At 33.2% G+C, this 16,126-nt stretch overlaps 1 protein-coding gene across 4 annotated transcripts; it reads right to left on the minus strand.

The window, feature by feature from the left end:
• Positions 1-1,546: 1,546 nt before the first annotated feature.
• LOC133195490 (keratin-associated protein 5-2-like) lies at positions 1,547-15,141 on the minus strand. 4 transcript variants are annotated; one of them, XM_061331346.1, is made up of 4 exons: positions 15,112-15,141; positions 6,666-6,864; positions 4,660-4,716; positions 1,547-2,719 (listed from the first exon to the last, which is right to left on the minus strand). In XM_061331346.1, the coding sequence occupies exons 2-4, from the start codon at positions 6,826-6,828 to the stop codon at positions 2,442-2,444; spliced, it is 498 nt and encodes a 165-aa protein (XP_061187330.1). In that variant the 5' UTR covers positions 6,829-6,864; positions 15,112-15,141; the 3' UTR covers positions 1,547-2,441. The 4 variants fall into 4 exon arrangements, with proteins under 4 accessions (XP_061187330.1, XP_061187329.1, XP_061187331.1 ...); XM_061331345.1 differs by lacking the exon at positions 15,112-15,141 and adding an exon at positions 14,291-14,343; XM_061331347.1 differs by lacking the exon at positions 15,112-15,141 and adding an exon at positions 13,834-13,936 and having other exon boundaries at positions 6,693-6,864.
• Between the last annotated feature and the right edge of the window lie 985 nt (positions 15,142-16,126).

The following is a 16,126-nucleotide window of genomic DNA, read 5'->3' on the forward strand; positions in this document are numbered from 1 at the left end:
ACAATTTCATTGTAACACAATTTTCATTCCAATAAATAATTTTTATTTTACGATAATGGCTGTCGGTCAAATACATCTTAGCAATTTTTTTTTTTGTCTAAAGGCCAAAGAACAGTCAAAATTGTTAACATTTTATTTAGACAAAGAAAAATATGAAAGGAAAAATAAATAAAGAAATGATTACATTAAAAAATGAGCTGATTTCTAAAGATTGATATGATGAATAACTAGTCAGAAACCCGCCATTTTGACATCAGGACACAATTATCACAAATATACTGGTGTAATAATTTGATTTAAAATTGAATTTTGCAAACACGGAAGTATATCTATATTAACAATGTGTAACGGGGGGGGGGGGAGGATCCGGCTCTCTACTTGAAGGAAAGATCACTTTGCATTAGGGATAGCAATCGAATACAGAATTGGTAATTCCTTAACTGCAAAACTTTTCGACCGATGTACATGTTAATCGTGTTGGAATAAACATTTTCCTGGCCTTTTTTTTCATTTTAAAGTAACTTCTATTCATATATAAGAAAACAAAACAACGGGGGAAAAAAGTAGTTTTAAATTGATTAGTGCACATTTCATATTTCATTTCAATTGCAAAAGGCGAAATAAAATTAAAAAAAAAAAAGAAAGAAAGAAAACCATGAAACATCACATATATCAAACTTTAAGACACTGAGTTTTCCAGACATGATTTTACACAAGTTGCCCAATTTCCCATGTGATGATCTTAAACATAATAATTAATATCATATACTTGTACCTCTGACCTGAATTTATATGCTGTAAATATTTTTCATTGTCCTTATGTACCATATATTTACATGGTTTTGAGTGAATAAATGAACTTGAACTTAATCCTGACAATCTTAATTAATTACCTCCCAAAATGTAACGTAAAATAAACTTTTTATTAAAATAAGTATCATGTGTTATAAAGTGTTATAAATACTGCAAACACCTCTGGTAATAGACTGATATTAATATTACATTTTGCTTTATAGCCATGATAATCCAAGCATTAGGTCCATCACTATACCTTGTTTCATTTTCCGCGAAACACAACACCCTATGCAATGTTTGTCTGATATCACGCAAAGTCCAGTGGACTGCATAAAGTGAAAAAGAAAAAAACATTTTTAATCGATGTTAAACATTGATAATATGTGTTGTCAAATATTCTGCGATTTCCATAATTTCCGTGGGGATCTATTTCATTGATATGTTAATTTGTGAACAATAACCTTGTCTTTTCTTCAATACATATGTTATTTTAAAAAAAACTGTAGTTTGTTGATCACCAACTTTGGTTACATGTTGCTGTTCGACAAAAATGATTAGTCCACAGTAGTAAAATTTAAAAAATGAAAACGCCTTTCCTTCTTAATTTTGGTCTGGTTTGAAACTAAGTACAAATGGACAGAAAATAGTCGTTTTTTTTTTCATTTAATTGCTCTTTCTTTAGTTAAAAGAAATATTATCCTGTGCATTTAGCATCTTTGCTTCCTTCAAATAAACAAGATACATCGGAAAATATCTAGATACAGTTTATTAAAAAAAAAAAAAAAAGAAGACAAACTTCAGAAACGAAATAATTTTTTTTGGAGTGGAATAAAATTCAAATGATATGGAAGAAAATTATTCTAAGAAAGTCAAACAATCTTTCTTGCATTATCAAACTAAACAGAATTCTAATGGATTGAGTGGCTTTTCTCAAACCCTCTTCATTATCTTAGCAATGACATGCGTTAAAGAATATAGAAATAGCAAACTCAATTTTTTTTTTTACAGAGTGATTGACATGAAGAAGACATATAAAAACAATGAATAAAATGAATTAAGATGACGCGTCGATGATCTACCCTTTCTACATTAACATTTAATTCTTATAATAACCTGTTGTATCGAAGGGAACAGGACGAATGAGACCTCTTCTAGGTCCATTAAAGACCTATTTACTTATAGGAAGAGCAATACATTCTCATACTTGACATTGTAACAATTTCAATTTTCTGTAATTATTTGATATTCATACAAAATCAACAATTTTATTTTATTTTTGTTACATTTAAAAACATTCTTGATACATGTCAAAAGTAAAAGCTAAAAAGTTAAAGCAGTACACAGGATGTTGTATTTTCGTACAAATGGCAAGATAGATGCATAGTACATATCAAAATTAATGTCTTAAAATTTTTTCATTATAGATACAATATTCAAATCTTTTTCGGAACAAATATGCAAGCATGTAATTTATTAATCCTCACATAATAAATCAATGTGGTACCCGGAAAAAAAGTCACACATTTCTGGGTATTGAAATACAAGTACAGTATTGCTTGTACAATATTACATATAACAAACATTTTTTTTCCAAATGTGCAATCTCTACAAGAAGGGCTACAAAACATTATTATATCTTATGAGCATTACGTAGGCTGTGACGTCACAGCTTGACTACCGGAAACAGCTTCTTCATAAGATGGTGGCTGCGTTATAACTGCTGGCTGAGTAATATCTCTAGATGAGATTATTGCAGGTGCGCCATTTGTCACCGGAAGTCCCCCACCGTTAACAGTGTAAACTTCAGGACCTTGACGTCTCCGATCTTTATAGCAGCAGTCACATGACTCAGAAGCGAAGCAGAGCCACCAATGAGTGGCGCAGTAGTGCCCTCCGTCAGTGTGGTCAGAATCCGCGCAACAGTCTAGAAGACATGAAGAAGAGGTGTTACATTAAAATTTTACCTTAAATTTTAAAACTCTTCTTAGCATTAATTGGACATAATGGTTTATATTAAAGAGTCGATAGTCAATTGGTCCAAAACTTTGCTAAATTTTTGATAGAGAAAACAAAATGAAAAAGTATATTTTTCTTCGTATCATAAGATTAAATGTTTCTGAAAATTGCAAAGATTCTAAAGGGAAACAGAAGAAATTCAATATAAATTCGATAGAAATACGGCTTAGCGATCTGGCAAACAGGACAGACGCGAGAGCATTGGTAAAGCACTGTCTATAGAAACTCCATGAAACAAGTTTCAGGAAACAAAAATTACTGCCAATCACGTTTCATATAAACTGTCGAATCAACGATATATGCGTGTATCCTAGCTCTTTCGATAAAGATATCATGTAATACTTTTTCGCCAGCATGCTAGTGTAATGCAGATATTTCGTAATACGCGTCAAAATCAATTACGGTATTCTTCAAGGAAATTTTTTAGCGAAATTTGAAAGTACATATTTCTTGTTATTATGTTTTCATTCATGTTTTGGAATGATGGTGACTTTCTAGTCGCACTGGGATGTCAAACAGCAACCTACGCTGTACATATTGTACAGATCACAGGGTTTGTCTACAATAAGTATGGTAACTTGTTTGTTTGTTTGCATCACACCGCTTTGAAAATTTTACTTGGACCCTATATCGATTGTCAATGAATGGACCGGTATTCCACACTTTAGGCCAATGAGGAGTCGTTATTTTTTTCCCTCCCAGCAACTTGTCACATACTACATTATGATTATACGGTCTCCTCCGGCATCTTGAATTGTACAATCTTAATATGCACTTCATCTTATTTTATTTTGGGTCCCCGTAATATAAATTATTTGTCTTCATTGCATGACACTCTTAATTATTAGCAAAAGCATCCATTATATCGTTAAAATGTCCAAATTATGGACCACATTATCTGAAATACTTGACGTACATTTTAACCTAGCTATTAGAAATTGTATTTCTGTACAGTGTGTTAACCTTCTATACTCACCACAGGAACAACAGTGTGTGTTAACCTTCTATACTCACCATAGCAACAACAGTCTGTGTTAACCTTCTATACTCACCACAGGAACAACAGTCTGTGTTAACCTTCTATACCTACCACAGGAACAACAGTCTGTGTTAACCTTCTATACTCACCACAGGAACAACAGTGTGTGTTAACCTTCTATACTCATCACAGGAACAACAGTCTGTGTTAACCTTCTATACCTACCACAGGAACAACAGTGTGTGTTAACCTTCTATACCTACCACAGGAACAACAGTGTGTGTTAACCTTCTATACTCACCACAGGAACAACAGTGTGTGTTAACCTTCTATACCTACCACAGGAACAACAGTGTGTGTTAACCTTCTTTACTCACCACAGGAACTACAGTGTGTGTTAACCTTCTATACTCACCACAGGAACAACAGTGTGTGTTAACCTTCTATACCTACCACAGGAACAACAGTGTGTGTTAACCTTCTTTACTCACCACAGGAACTACAGTGTGTGTTAACCTTCTATACCTACCACAGGAACAACAGTGTGATAGCATTCTATACTCACCACAGGAACAACAGTGTGTGTTAACCTTCTATACTCACCACAGGAACAACAGTGTATGTTAACCTTCTATACTCACCACAGGAACAACAGTGTGTGTTAACCTTCTATACTCACCACAGGAACAACAGTGTGTGTTAACCTTCTATACTCACCACAGGAACAACAGTGTATGTTAACCTTCTATACTCACCACAGGAACAACAGTGTGTGTTAACCTTCTATACTCACCACAGGAACAACAGTGTGTGTTACTATTCTATACTCACCACAGGAACAACAGTGTGTGTTAACATTCTATACTCACCACAGGAACAACAGTGTGTGCAACCAAATAAACACGGACAACAGTGACCGGAATGATCTGAAAGTAGACAGACATACTGTTTTTTTTTATATTCACTAAAAAAGATCTTCATTACGATTTGTCAGTGTTGACGCGTTTCAAGACTGTACTAAAATACCAATACTCAAAAAGTTCAGGAATTTTAACCGATTCTTTTCCCTTATCAGCCTCATTTATTAACCGTTCTGAAACCCCTATCTATGAAGCATAAATTACAATATATGTATAATGATTAAACAGCGGACAATGTCCTCCCCTTGAAAGCCGCAAAAAATAAATAAATTCATAAATAATTAAAAAATTCAAGCACATGTTATTAGTGAAGTTTTAATTTTTTTTTTACCTTTTTAATCTTTCACGATGCATATTATCATATATACTGATTTAAGCAAAGTGAGCTGCATTTTTTTTCAGATTTATTATTATTTTTTTTTTTTTGGGGGGGGGGGGGGGCTGTTGAAATGTGATTTTATGATACATCTGTATGTAACTTTAATCTTTATGGTCAATTAATCTAAAATAAAGTATCAAATTGTTTCAGAAGAAAAAATTCTTTACATAGGAATCTATAGTATTATATAAGAAATCAATATTGTACAGGACGACAATAATGTTATTTTGCTTCAATCAAGCTTAAAATTAGTTCTTCCTTCTTATATATAAAAAATAATAGTGTGTAAAGTTTCTTTTTTCTGTCATTGAAATAGTTAATTACAAAACTGCAACAAAAATCCCCGACTTCAAAGTTCATATTGCTTTAATTAAAACTACGATGCTGTGCTTGAATCGGGTTACTTTTCAGTCTCCTAGCGGTGAAATCGGAATGGATACGAATTCAAAGTAATCTGTGTCTGTCTGTCTTACTTGGTTTTCCATGGGCTTTTTTCAACACACTTGTAGAATCTTATCCCAATTTTGGTTTTTAGTTTATAGTTTTGGATCAAGTTTCTCCTTCGTTCTAGTATTTTTGATTTTCGACGGAATCACCGACTTACGGATATAAAACCTTCATTTTTATAGTTGATCTAGACTACATATGTCAAAAGGGGACTAGCAATCCTTTGGGAATACTTTAATTTGAAAATGCTTCACTATATTTACATTATTTTGAGTATTGCTGTGTAATACTTAAATAGTTTCTTTATCATTATTTGTTGGGCTTTTGAATGATTTAGTTTTGAATCAACCGATTAAAAAAGTAATTTGTAAATTCATATTATTTGTAAATGTATGTATCTATTGCATAATATGCATAAATTCAATTCATGATTTGTGTGTAAAAAATGTTGTTTTAGTTAATTTTTCTATCGTGTGGTTTGTACGACGTACAAACCACACGTATACTTTATTATTTGTTTAATAGGCTTCCTGTTTATCAAAATATGCCGCTTTGATTTAATTTGCATCAACATATAACATACACCATTGTTTGATAGCTTCTTACTAATGTTTATAATAAAGCGGAATTGATTTTAAAAGTTATGTTCGTCTTCAACCATTCATGTCATATTGGTTAAAGGACATTTTTTTTTTGTTTCTAAAGAGAATTTCCCTATTTATTTTCTGTAGCTAAGTGTTTCTGAAGACGATCTAAAACACTGAACTTAACGAAAACATTCCTTCCTATTGTAACCCTTGAAGATTTTATTGTTTGTATTCTTTTTACATGCTACATGTACCATGTTCCTTATCACTCTCAAAACAACAAATCATAAAATAGCCTATTATTTCTTATATTTTTTTATGTTCATCTACTACAATGATTTTTTTTCTCACTCACAGATATATCTAATTGTAATGGATGTCATTTAATACCATTATTACTGTGTAATACGTACTTCCATGGACGTCGTGTAATTTGCTGCGCACTGTGAAAATTCTGACAATACCAATATAAAGATTCTGGTAGTATAGCTATCACTGCCTAAACCCTGAATTGAATGCTGATAATGAGGGAGAATAGTTACCATTATCACCACAACAATGACAATCACCATTGTCCCCACAGATGCCACAGCAGTCGCCACATTCACAGTCACCACAATCACAATTGCTGCAATCGCCGCAGTCACCACAATCCCCGCAATCACAGCTTCCACAATCGCAGCTGCCGCAGTCTATATCCCCCATTAGTATCCTCTTATCATATGTCTACCAGTCAGGTACCTATTTAAAAACATCTTTAAGTTTTCCTTTCATCTTTAAACATGTTAAATGAGCAAGTACTTGTAGGTCTACATCTCTGTTAATCATCACAAAGTTAATGATTTTCAGCATGTGTAAACAACTGCATGGACATGCCTAAGCTTACATAAGGCCCGTTTATTATTTTTTTTTATTTTGACCCTGGTTTGCAATACAAGAAATATACATGAAATTTGATTCAGTGTTATCCTTAAATTGTATATGCATTCATTCTTAATCAGATACGTGTACTGAATAAGGAAACTAATTTCATATTGTTACATGTAATATGCTAAATTTGGACGATGAAATACAGCGCATTGTATTTTTTTATCTGTACAAAATATTTCCTTAGAAGAAGTGGGTAAAGACATTTATTTCTAACATCAATTACAACCAAACCAAACGTCACAACCCTATTTCCTTATTGATAAAAACAAAAACAAAAAAACTAGAGCCAAGCTCGTTGCAGAGCAAGGAATAGGTCTTCCGTTGGAGCAGTGACCTTGAGTCATGCCATATTCTAAGATGACAAATAATCTTGTAAGGGACTATATCAACTTGCAATGCTTCGCCACAGTAGAAAGACAATAAAATAATGTACACTTTCTATCTCGTGACCTTGAACTTGTCCAGATGACCTTGTGTCAAGCTATGACACACTCTGGTTATGACGCAAATCTATCCGTGTTACCGACTTTACAAGTTCACACATGTTCTTTCAGACCACACATCCAGTAAAAGCATCTTGTTCTTTGACTTGAACTTGAGTCTAGGCCATGACACATTCTTCTGAGTGTTTCCGACTTGACAAGTTTACACATCTTTTTTTTTTTCATTTCGTTTCCATATAGTTGTAATTTATTATGTTTAACACGCTGGCTTCAAATTTTATTGTGAATATGTTTTATGTCCAATTTCGATACTGAAAAATGTCGGCCTCTTTGAGTACGTGTACAAGGTGCATTACGTTACCCTATCTCATCATGTTTTATAACGCAGACCATACATGTATACATAGTCAGTGTTATAAAAAGGTAAAAAAAAAAACCAAACCATTTTATTCATTAAAAATCTCTGCTTAATTATCTTTGCCGATTTCTTACAGAACTAGAGTGTTCCAAGGAACGCATGTGTAGCCTGTTTTTAGCTTCATTAAAGATGTAACTAAGTCTAAAAGTGATCAACTATTTTTTTGCTACGGCATGGAATATAGTTCATGTAAAAAAAAATCCAGGGATAGTAAGACTGCGATAGAATCTAACAATCAAAAGATTTTTCACTTATATGAAACGCCACCACTTGCTGGTGGAGGCTGCAAATTCAAACCTATACTCGACACTCAAGGCCACTGAGCAGTGGGGGATTTTTTTTATGCCGGCACCTACTGCTACACGGGACCTCGGTTTGTACGGCCTCATCCGAAGGACCAGTCTCCACGTCCCTTAGTGGAATTGTTTGTTTGTTTGTTTGTGTGTTGTTTAACGTCCCTCTTTAGATTTTTCACTCATATGGAAACGCAACCACTTGCCGGTGGAGGACAGCAAATTCAGACCTATACTCGACACTCAAGGCCATTGAGCAGTGAGGGATCCTTTTTGTGCCAGCATCTTCTGCTATAAGGGATCTCGGTTTATACAGTCTCATGCAAAGGACCGGTCTCCACGTCCCGCAGAGGGAACACTCCGCGACGTAAAGATTAATTCCTTACTCCGCGACTCTAGAGCAAACGTTCAAACCACTGCGCCACGCGGGCGAAGTGGTGGTATTTCAAACCGTGACTCCGATTCGTAGGGGTAGAAACATTTTGATAAAGGTACTATCATTATGAAAATCATGTTCTGACTCAAACCTGTAGAAAGCAATTTCATTTTTTTTTTATATATAAGCAATAAATAAATAAAAAAAATAATAAAAACATAATTGCAGGGAGGAGGGGGGGGGGGGGGCACGACTGTATAGCTTTAAGCTACATAGTGACTAAGAAGGAATAACTTGTCATTTGTCAAAGTCCTTTACCTAAACTTTTCACTTTTAATTGTCAATAACAGATGATCAGTACGTACTGGTCCCTGCTGACAAAGCAGGTAACAACATTGTCTTTGTTTGTAAGGCTCGTTATATTAAATGTATTTTAGAGGAACTTGGATTTAATTCTACAAGTGGTAATCCAACTTATACTCATAGTTCCCTTTCTAAGGAAGAAATTCTTCAAAATCATATGTCAGTTTTGAATATTTTTAATATTGCAAACAACCAAAATGAATTCGAATTACCATATTTATATTGGATTCCGAAACTTCATAAAAATCCTTACAAACAAAGATACATAGCGGGTTCCAGTAAATGTTCAACCAAGCCTCTATCTTTACTCCTCACTAAGATATTAACAGTGGTGAAGGAGAAATTTCAAGAGTACTGTGCAACAATATATTCGAGAAGTGGTGTAAATCAGATGTGGATATTTTCCGAGGAAATTTTGGAAAATTTGAAATCACAAGATTTTACCAAAATCAACAGCTTAAAAACTTACGACTTTTCAACTTTATACACAACCATTCCCCACGATAAATTAAAGTCCAGGCTTTTTGATATCATTGACAGCTGCTTTTTCAATAAAAATGGAACTCGTAAATATACTTACCTTGTCATTGGTCATTTGCAAAATTATTTTGTTAAAAAACATTCTGATTGTACACACAAGTACTCTGAAGTTGACATTAAAAAGATGCCTGAGTTTCTGATTGACAATATCTATGTGGTTTTTGGAGACCAGGTCTTCCAACAATCTATTGGAATTCCTATGGGTACCAATTGCGTCCCGTTATTAGCAGACCTTTTTTTGTATTCATATGAAGCAGAATTTTTTCAAAATCTTGTACGTGAAAAGAGGAAAACACTTGCTGTGGCGTTCAACTCGACATTTAGATATATCGACGACGTATTGTCAATTAACAATGGCTATTTTCATTCTTATGTCGATACGATATATCTTGGTGAACTTGAGATAAAAGATACCACAGAGTCTGACACATCTGTTTCATATTTGGATATTTTACTTGAAAAAGACGTTAATGGTAATCTAACAACCAAGCTCTATGATAAACGTGATGACTTTAACTTTTCAATCGTCAACTTCCCTTACTTATGCAGCTATATACCTTCATCACCTGCATACGGGGTATATATCTCTCAGTTGATTCGATACGCAAGAGCATGCTCTAGGTATGTACAATTTCTAAAACGAGGTAAATTATTGACAAATACATGTAAGTTGATGAAACAAGAATATCAACTGTCTCGTTTAAAGTCATCATTTCGTAAGTTCTATGGTCGATACAATGACCTTGTCAGCAAATACAATTTATCATTGTGTCAAATGCTGACTGACGTTTTCATATTGGTTGTTAGGCCATTATTTACACACTGAATTGTCGACGGATTTTTCCGTTATTTCCCGATCATGACAAGGAGCACACGGCGGGTGTGACCGGTCGGCAGGGGATGCTCACTCCTCCATGGCACCTGATCCCACCTCTGATGTTTGGAGGTCCGTGTTTGCTCTGCTCCTATTTTGTATTGTATAATGGACTTTTGAGCTTGAATACTGTTCGATATCTCCATATATTTCATTCTTGTTACAAAGTGAAAAGTATACATTTAAATGTAGTGCAGGTATCCATCTCATATGCATAATCTATTTAATCAATCATTTTATCCTAAAGGGAAAGTGAAATCTCAGTCAAAACTTGTCACAAATACTGGACTCTCTGATTAATTATAACATACATGTAAGAACGGATCAATTAGGACTGCAGGTTTGCTAAATTCACAGCATGCATCTTCAGCCTTAATTAAAACGTTGTTTCGAAATATTACACTGTATCTATAAAAGAGTAAAATTAGAATTGACCTTAAGAATATTTTACACCACAGGGGAAATGCTTCCGTGGCACCAGAAGTTTATAATTTTGATTGACAGGTGTAGCGCCGTGCATGGATTTCATGTAACTATGTACAAATAAGAAATGAAGGGATCTAAAGAAAAGAGTTATTGTGATTGACATTGTAATTAAAACAGAGACAATTAAAAGTAGTTTGGCTGTGCTGGCCTTCTGACATTTGAAGTAAAGTTTTAGAATAACTCATCATTGAAATGAAGTTGTAAAAGTGTATTATAAATTATTTTCATTTTCATCATTAGATGTGTGTTAATAAGTTTGTTATATTCAAGTTCATTTAAATGTACTCCTCGAACATTTTTTTCTTTTGAACCGCTCGTGCAGGTGGAATTAAATTATAAAAAGTTAACATACTTCTTAAATGCATGGCTTTTACGTTATACAGTTCTGGACATTAGAAATAATTAAGCTTATAGCGTTGCGGATATTTTATCGTAGCTAAAAAATATGTATAACATAAAACATGTATTTTAAAAAATTCAGATATTTATACATACAAATCAAATTACATATAGTATGAAATAATGTATTGAAAAATTACGATCTCTTCTCTGTAAACATGTATGTTATGAAGAGGACATTGAAGGCGAAAAGGGGCTCGAATAGCCGCCAGTTTTTTCTCTTCGGAAAGCTGTACAGTTATCTTGGACGACATATCGCGAACAAGTACAGTGTACAAAACAGCAGTGAATATAAGAATAATGAACTCAAAGTTTAATTCTCTTCTCTCAATTATTTTTAGAAATATAATTACCAACCAATATATAAGTTTTTTTTTTTACCATGGTGTATACAAGGCGACTTTTCAAGGGGTACATGAAAGCGTTTGACGCGTGACCAGGTACATGTAATTGCTTTCAAAGCATGCAATCTCAGACTATCAGGTAGCACAGGTAGCTGGCCTGTCAATCAAATCAGCAGCTATTGTTTTATTTTTGTATGATTGACGGGCGGTTTATTATAGATCTTTAGCTAGGTAGATTTTGATGGCGTTAATGGAAAATTGGGTGTTTAATAAAAGCACATGTACTTGTCATATGCTGGAGTTACAAAACTATAGTCGACTGAGTTTTTCACATAGCATGTTCAGGTGCAATCATAATGATTTTAAAAAGAAAATATTTGTAAGAGTGTTTAGCAATGCGTCTATTGTTTTCAAATATATCTGTTTTTGAATTCTTTGTCTACAAACCTTGTGCGTTAAGTTAGAATTATCTGCAGAATTAACCACACGCAATGGATCTCCGAAATTAAACACACAATAACAAATAACTGAGAAAAAAAATCGTTTATTAAATAAATGTATGCAGTATAAAGATTAGGATTCATGAAATCGGAGACCTTTATACGTCCTTAATAAAATGTTTTGGATTTAAATTGAATCAAGTTAAGATTAAATGATTTAATTGAATGATCCGATATGATTTAAAAAATAATTTTCCGTAAATCATTGTGTTAGCAAAATGAATAGAATGACAATGATTTGTGTATGAGCACTAATAGCTGCTTCCTCGGCCATATGCTATCGAGGGAAAGGTTACATAATTGTAAACAAACACAAAACCCGGGATGTATGTGAAATGCAGTTAAAGACTGATTTAATTTTTGCTAACTGTTTTTAAAATTTAATATAGTGTATGTTTCAACATTAAACGACAAAAAGATATTTTGTTTACGAACGCAGGTCGGTGGTTCACACGCAATGGATCTTTTGTGATTTCGGCCAGAATTGTTTAATAAGTATAACACCAACATGACTAACATATATAAGATGAAATAATTTGAAAGATCCGATATGATTAAAAAACACAATTATCCGTACATCGTTCAGTTTGCAAAATAGATTTAGTACGACAATGTCTGTTTAGTGTATGGCCACGGATCACTGGATCTAGGTCACGCGTGATCGGGGGATGGCCGGTTACGTAATTATAAACAAAACCAAACCCTGAGACATATTGAAAATGTGACTCAATTATTTGGAATGAAACCACAGAACACGTGTAAAAACTTGTTTTAAAGTAATATTAGTATTTATCCTGGATAGGTTTATCATTTATAGCAAGTTTATTTCGGTTATGCGCATTAAGATTTCACTTTCACTAGTCTAATGAAACTAGTTACCTGTATATGAGTCAAGCTTCTAGCTCATTTATTAAAAAAGACTCGAACAAAATAACAAGTCCATGAGATTAATTATATGTTAAAGAACAACTTTTTAGCGACAGCTTTATTCAAAATATTTACCGTTTTTGAGTAATAAAACGAAAACTTTAAAGGACCCTAGATCCCTCATTTAAGAGACCAGCCCCTTTCTGGTGGTGCCAAATGAAAGACCTTAAAATTGTGCACAACTTTTATTCTACATGTCTTAACAAAATATTTTTAGTTTAAAAGATATGTAGGAAAATATGTGTAATTTTTCGCGCTTTTAGGCGTTCTAATTTTTTACCCCTATCTAGCGCCATATTGAACGCAGAAATCAAAAAACAAAAATAGATGTGCACGACTTCAATGCTTCTATTATTAAAATTCAGTAGTATTTCTGCTCCAGCTTTTTTAGTCTCGAAGCCTTTGTCTGGAAACGACCCCCCTAAATTTTCATTTAAAGGGAAATAATTCCAAAGCGGAAGGGACTTTTTAAATGTATGGCAGCATTCTGATAGAATTTGGTAACGTCTATAAATTCTGAAAATTTGAGCAAAATCCGTTGAGAAATGAGCGAGATATGAGGTCTCAAAGTTGGCGTCTAGAAAGGAGAAGAAAAAAAAACAATAATCTTAACCATCAGAATCAGTAGAAGGTCTTCCGTTGTGACGAAAGACCTTTAAAAAAAACCAACCCCACAAAGTGTAAGTTATACGAGGCGCCAGCGTGAACGGATCAATGAGTTAGATGTCTCGCCTCATGTACCACACTGACCTAATTAAATGCCGATACAGCCATGTCAATATCAGTCATTTAACTCTTTGTAAGTCAAAGTCCTTACCTGTAGGGATCTGTATTAAAGTTTCCTCGATTCAAGCCTTCTAAACAGTTTAAGATAAAAAAAAAAAATCCAGCAACGTAATAAAACAGGATAATATTATCATCCACACAAACAGAGGAATTCCGAATAACAGCTGTTTACTGTCAGAAAAGAGCCTTGACATGTGAATTCACGAACGTAAAATTCTACTTTCGATTTATAAGTAATGCATTGCTTTTTGTAAGCCGGGGATTTTAAATTTCATGAAAAAAGCTGGGATAAAACCACAAGCACTTGTTTCTGTAATAAATGTTTACCCTTGTTTAACTATTATAATATGGGGTAAAAAAATATTACAGAAACAAGTCCCTGTGGATAAAACAACCGAAAAAAACTCGTTATAACCCCCAAAAAATAAAATAAAATAAAAATTGACCAATGTGATATGTTCATACATGTAATAACACTCGATACATACCAGTAATTATACTTAACCTGAAGGAAATCCATTGTAAGATATTAATTTCACATCATAATAGTTACAGCTAATATGCTCAGAAAAACACTGTTCAGTGTAACAGTTGTTTTTAATATTTGTCATCGTAAGTAATTGGGAACAGAATTAGAATAAAGCAAAATTAAGGAACTATTCGGAAGAAGTAACAGAACAAATACATCTAAAAGTATTATCATTGTAAACAGATTCAAAAGGACGAAGTATTACTCATAAAAGACAAAATATCACAGCGTCAAAGGAGAAATGAGACATCGACATTCATACACAGCAATAAATGATAACCTTTTTAACCTACTTTACACTTGTTTACATTTGAAGGTGGATTTCTGTTAAATTCCTCTAGATTTCTCCTACATATATATGTATTTGTTTGTTAAACCGAATAAGAAAAACAGACACATTGCGTTATGAATATTTATACCGAAACAGGTCACGTTTACTTAATTAATCTTCATCTGGACAGGTAAACATTGAAAGGTGTAAAGACTGTTTACATTCTGTTTGAGTAGATAGTAAATGATTATTTAGGTAATAATATAATGCTATGTTTGTCGTCAATTACTCAGTGTAACACTTTGTTGTAAAATATTTGGTTTTATAAGGTCAATGCGTATATATATGAATCTTAAAATATTACAATAAAGCTATTAAGACAATGCTGGTTATCAAAAAGATAGATAATGCTATATAGAAAGCAAAACAATAGAGAAATACGCGGAAAATAGTCAAACTAATAGATATGACCAATTGATAAAAAGCAAGATTTTATGTCAGTGACCTACCTTCTCCCTCTATCCGTTACTTTGTTTATCGATTAAATCCTTCAATGAGCTGAAGTACTTGTTTTTCATACACAAAAGTATCAGTTCCGGGACACACACTTCAACTGCTCCTATAAAATATCTACATCAAATGACGACGTTAGTATACAATTTATGCATATTTTTAATCTTTGACTACGTCATATATTTTAAAGATTAATGGGTGTGACCGGTCTACAGAGGATACATACTCTTCCATGGCACCTAATCCCACTTCTGGAATTTTCCAGGGGTCCGTGTTATGCCCTGTTATCGTTTTTTTTTCTTTTGTATTTTTTTCTATCTTTTTGATATCGATCACTGTTCGTTAGCTTCAGTATTGTTTTCAAACAATTGCCTCTTATCAAGCAATCATATTGAATTTGTAAACAGAACGTGTCTCGATCGGGTATTTTTGATACAAATTAACGGAACACTGCGTTTGTGGGCATGGTCATACTTGGTCAAGTCTGTGCTATGTAAATACTAAAGACCTGAAGGAACATAATTATTCTCAAAAAAAGCTGCATTCCTCTACTTTCAAAACTTGATTTACATTTTCCTATTACAGATTTACTTTGGTCAATGCGTTTTTAAAGTGGATTGTTTATGTTTTACGCCAATACCAGTTTGACCACTGCATTTAACCCAGCAATTTTTCAATTCTTTCATTACACTCTGTTTCTAAAAAGTGTCCTGATTTTTAGGTATTAAGTTTTATTTTGAAATATCACTTTTGTTTTTTACAACAACGAAGAAAATTGTAGAAAACGCACATTACTGAAAATCATAATTTCGGAGTTTTTTTTTCGCAATTAAGTCAGAGTTAAGCATTCATTAAGACAATAAATATTTACATTTCATAATTGTTTTGCATACAATTAAATTTTACGGAGTCTCACAATTAAAATGGTAACTGATTTTTTGAAATCCGTTAATTCTAAGCGAAATTAATAATTTTTTCAGCAACATGTAAAAAAAAAAAAGAAGGCTTACT

This window comes from Saccostrea echinata, unplaced genomic scaffold, assembly GCF_033153115.1.
Source record: "Saccostrea echinata isolate AGI-Se365-2 ecotype Australia unplaced genomic scaffold, CSIRO_AGI_Sech_v1 ptg000029l, whole genome shotgun sequence".
NCBI lineage: Eukaryota > Metazoa > Mollusca > Bivalvia > Ostreida > Ostreidae > Saccostrea > Saccostrea echinata.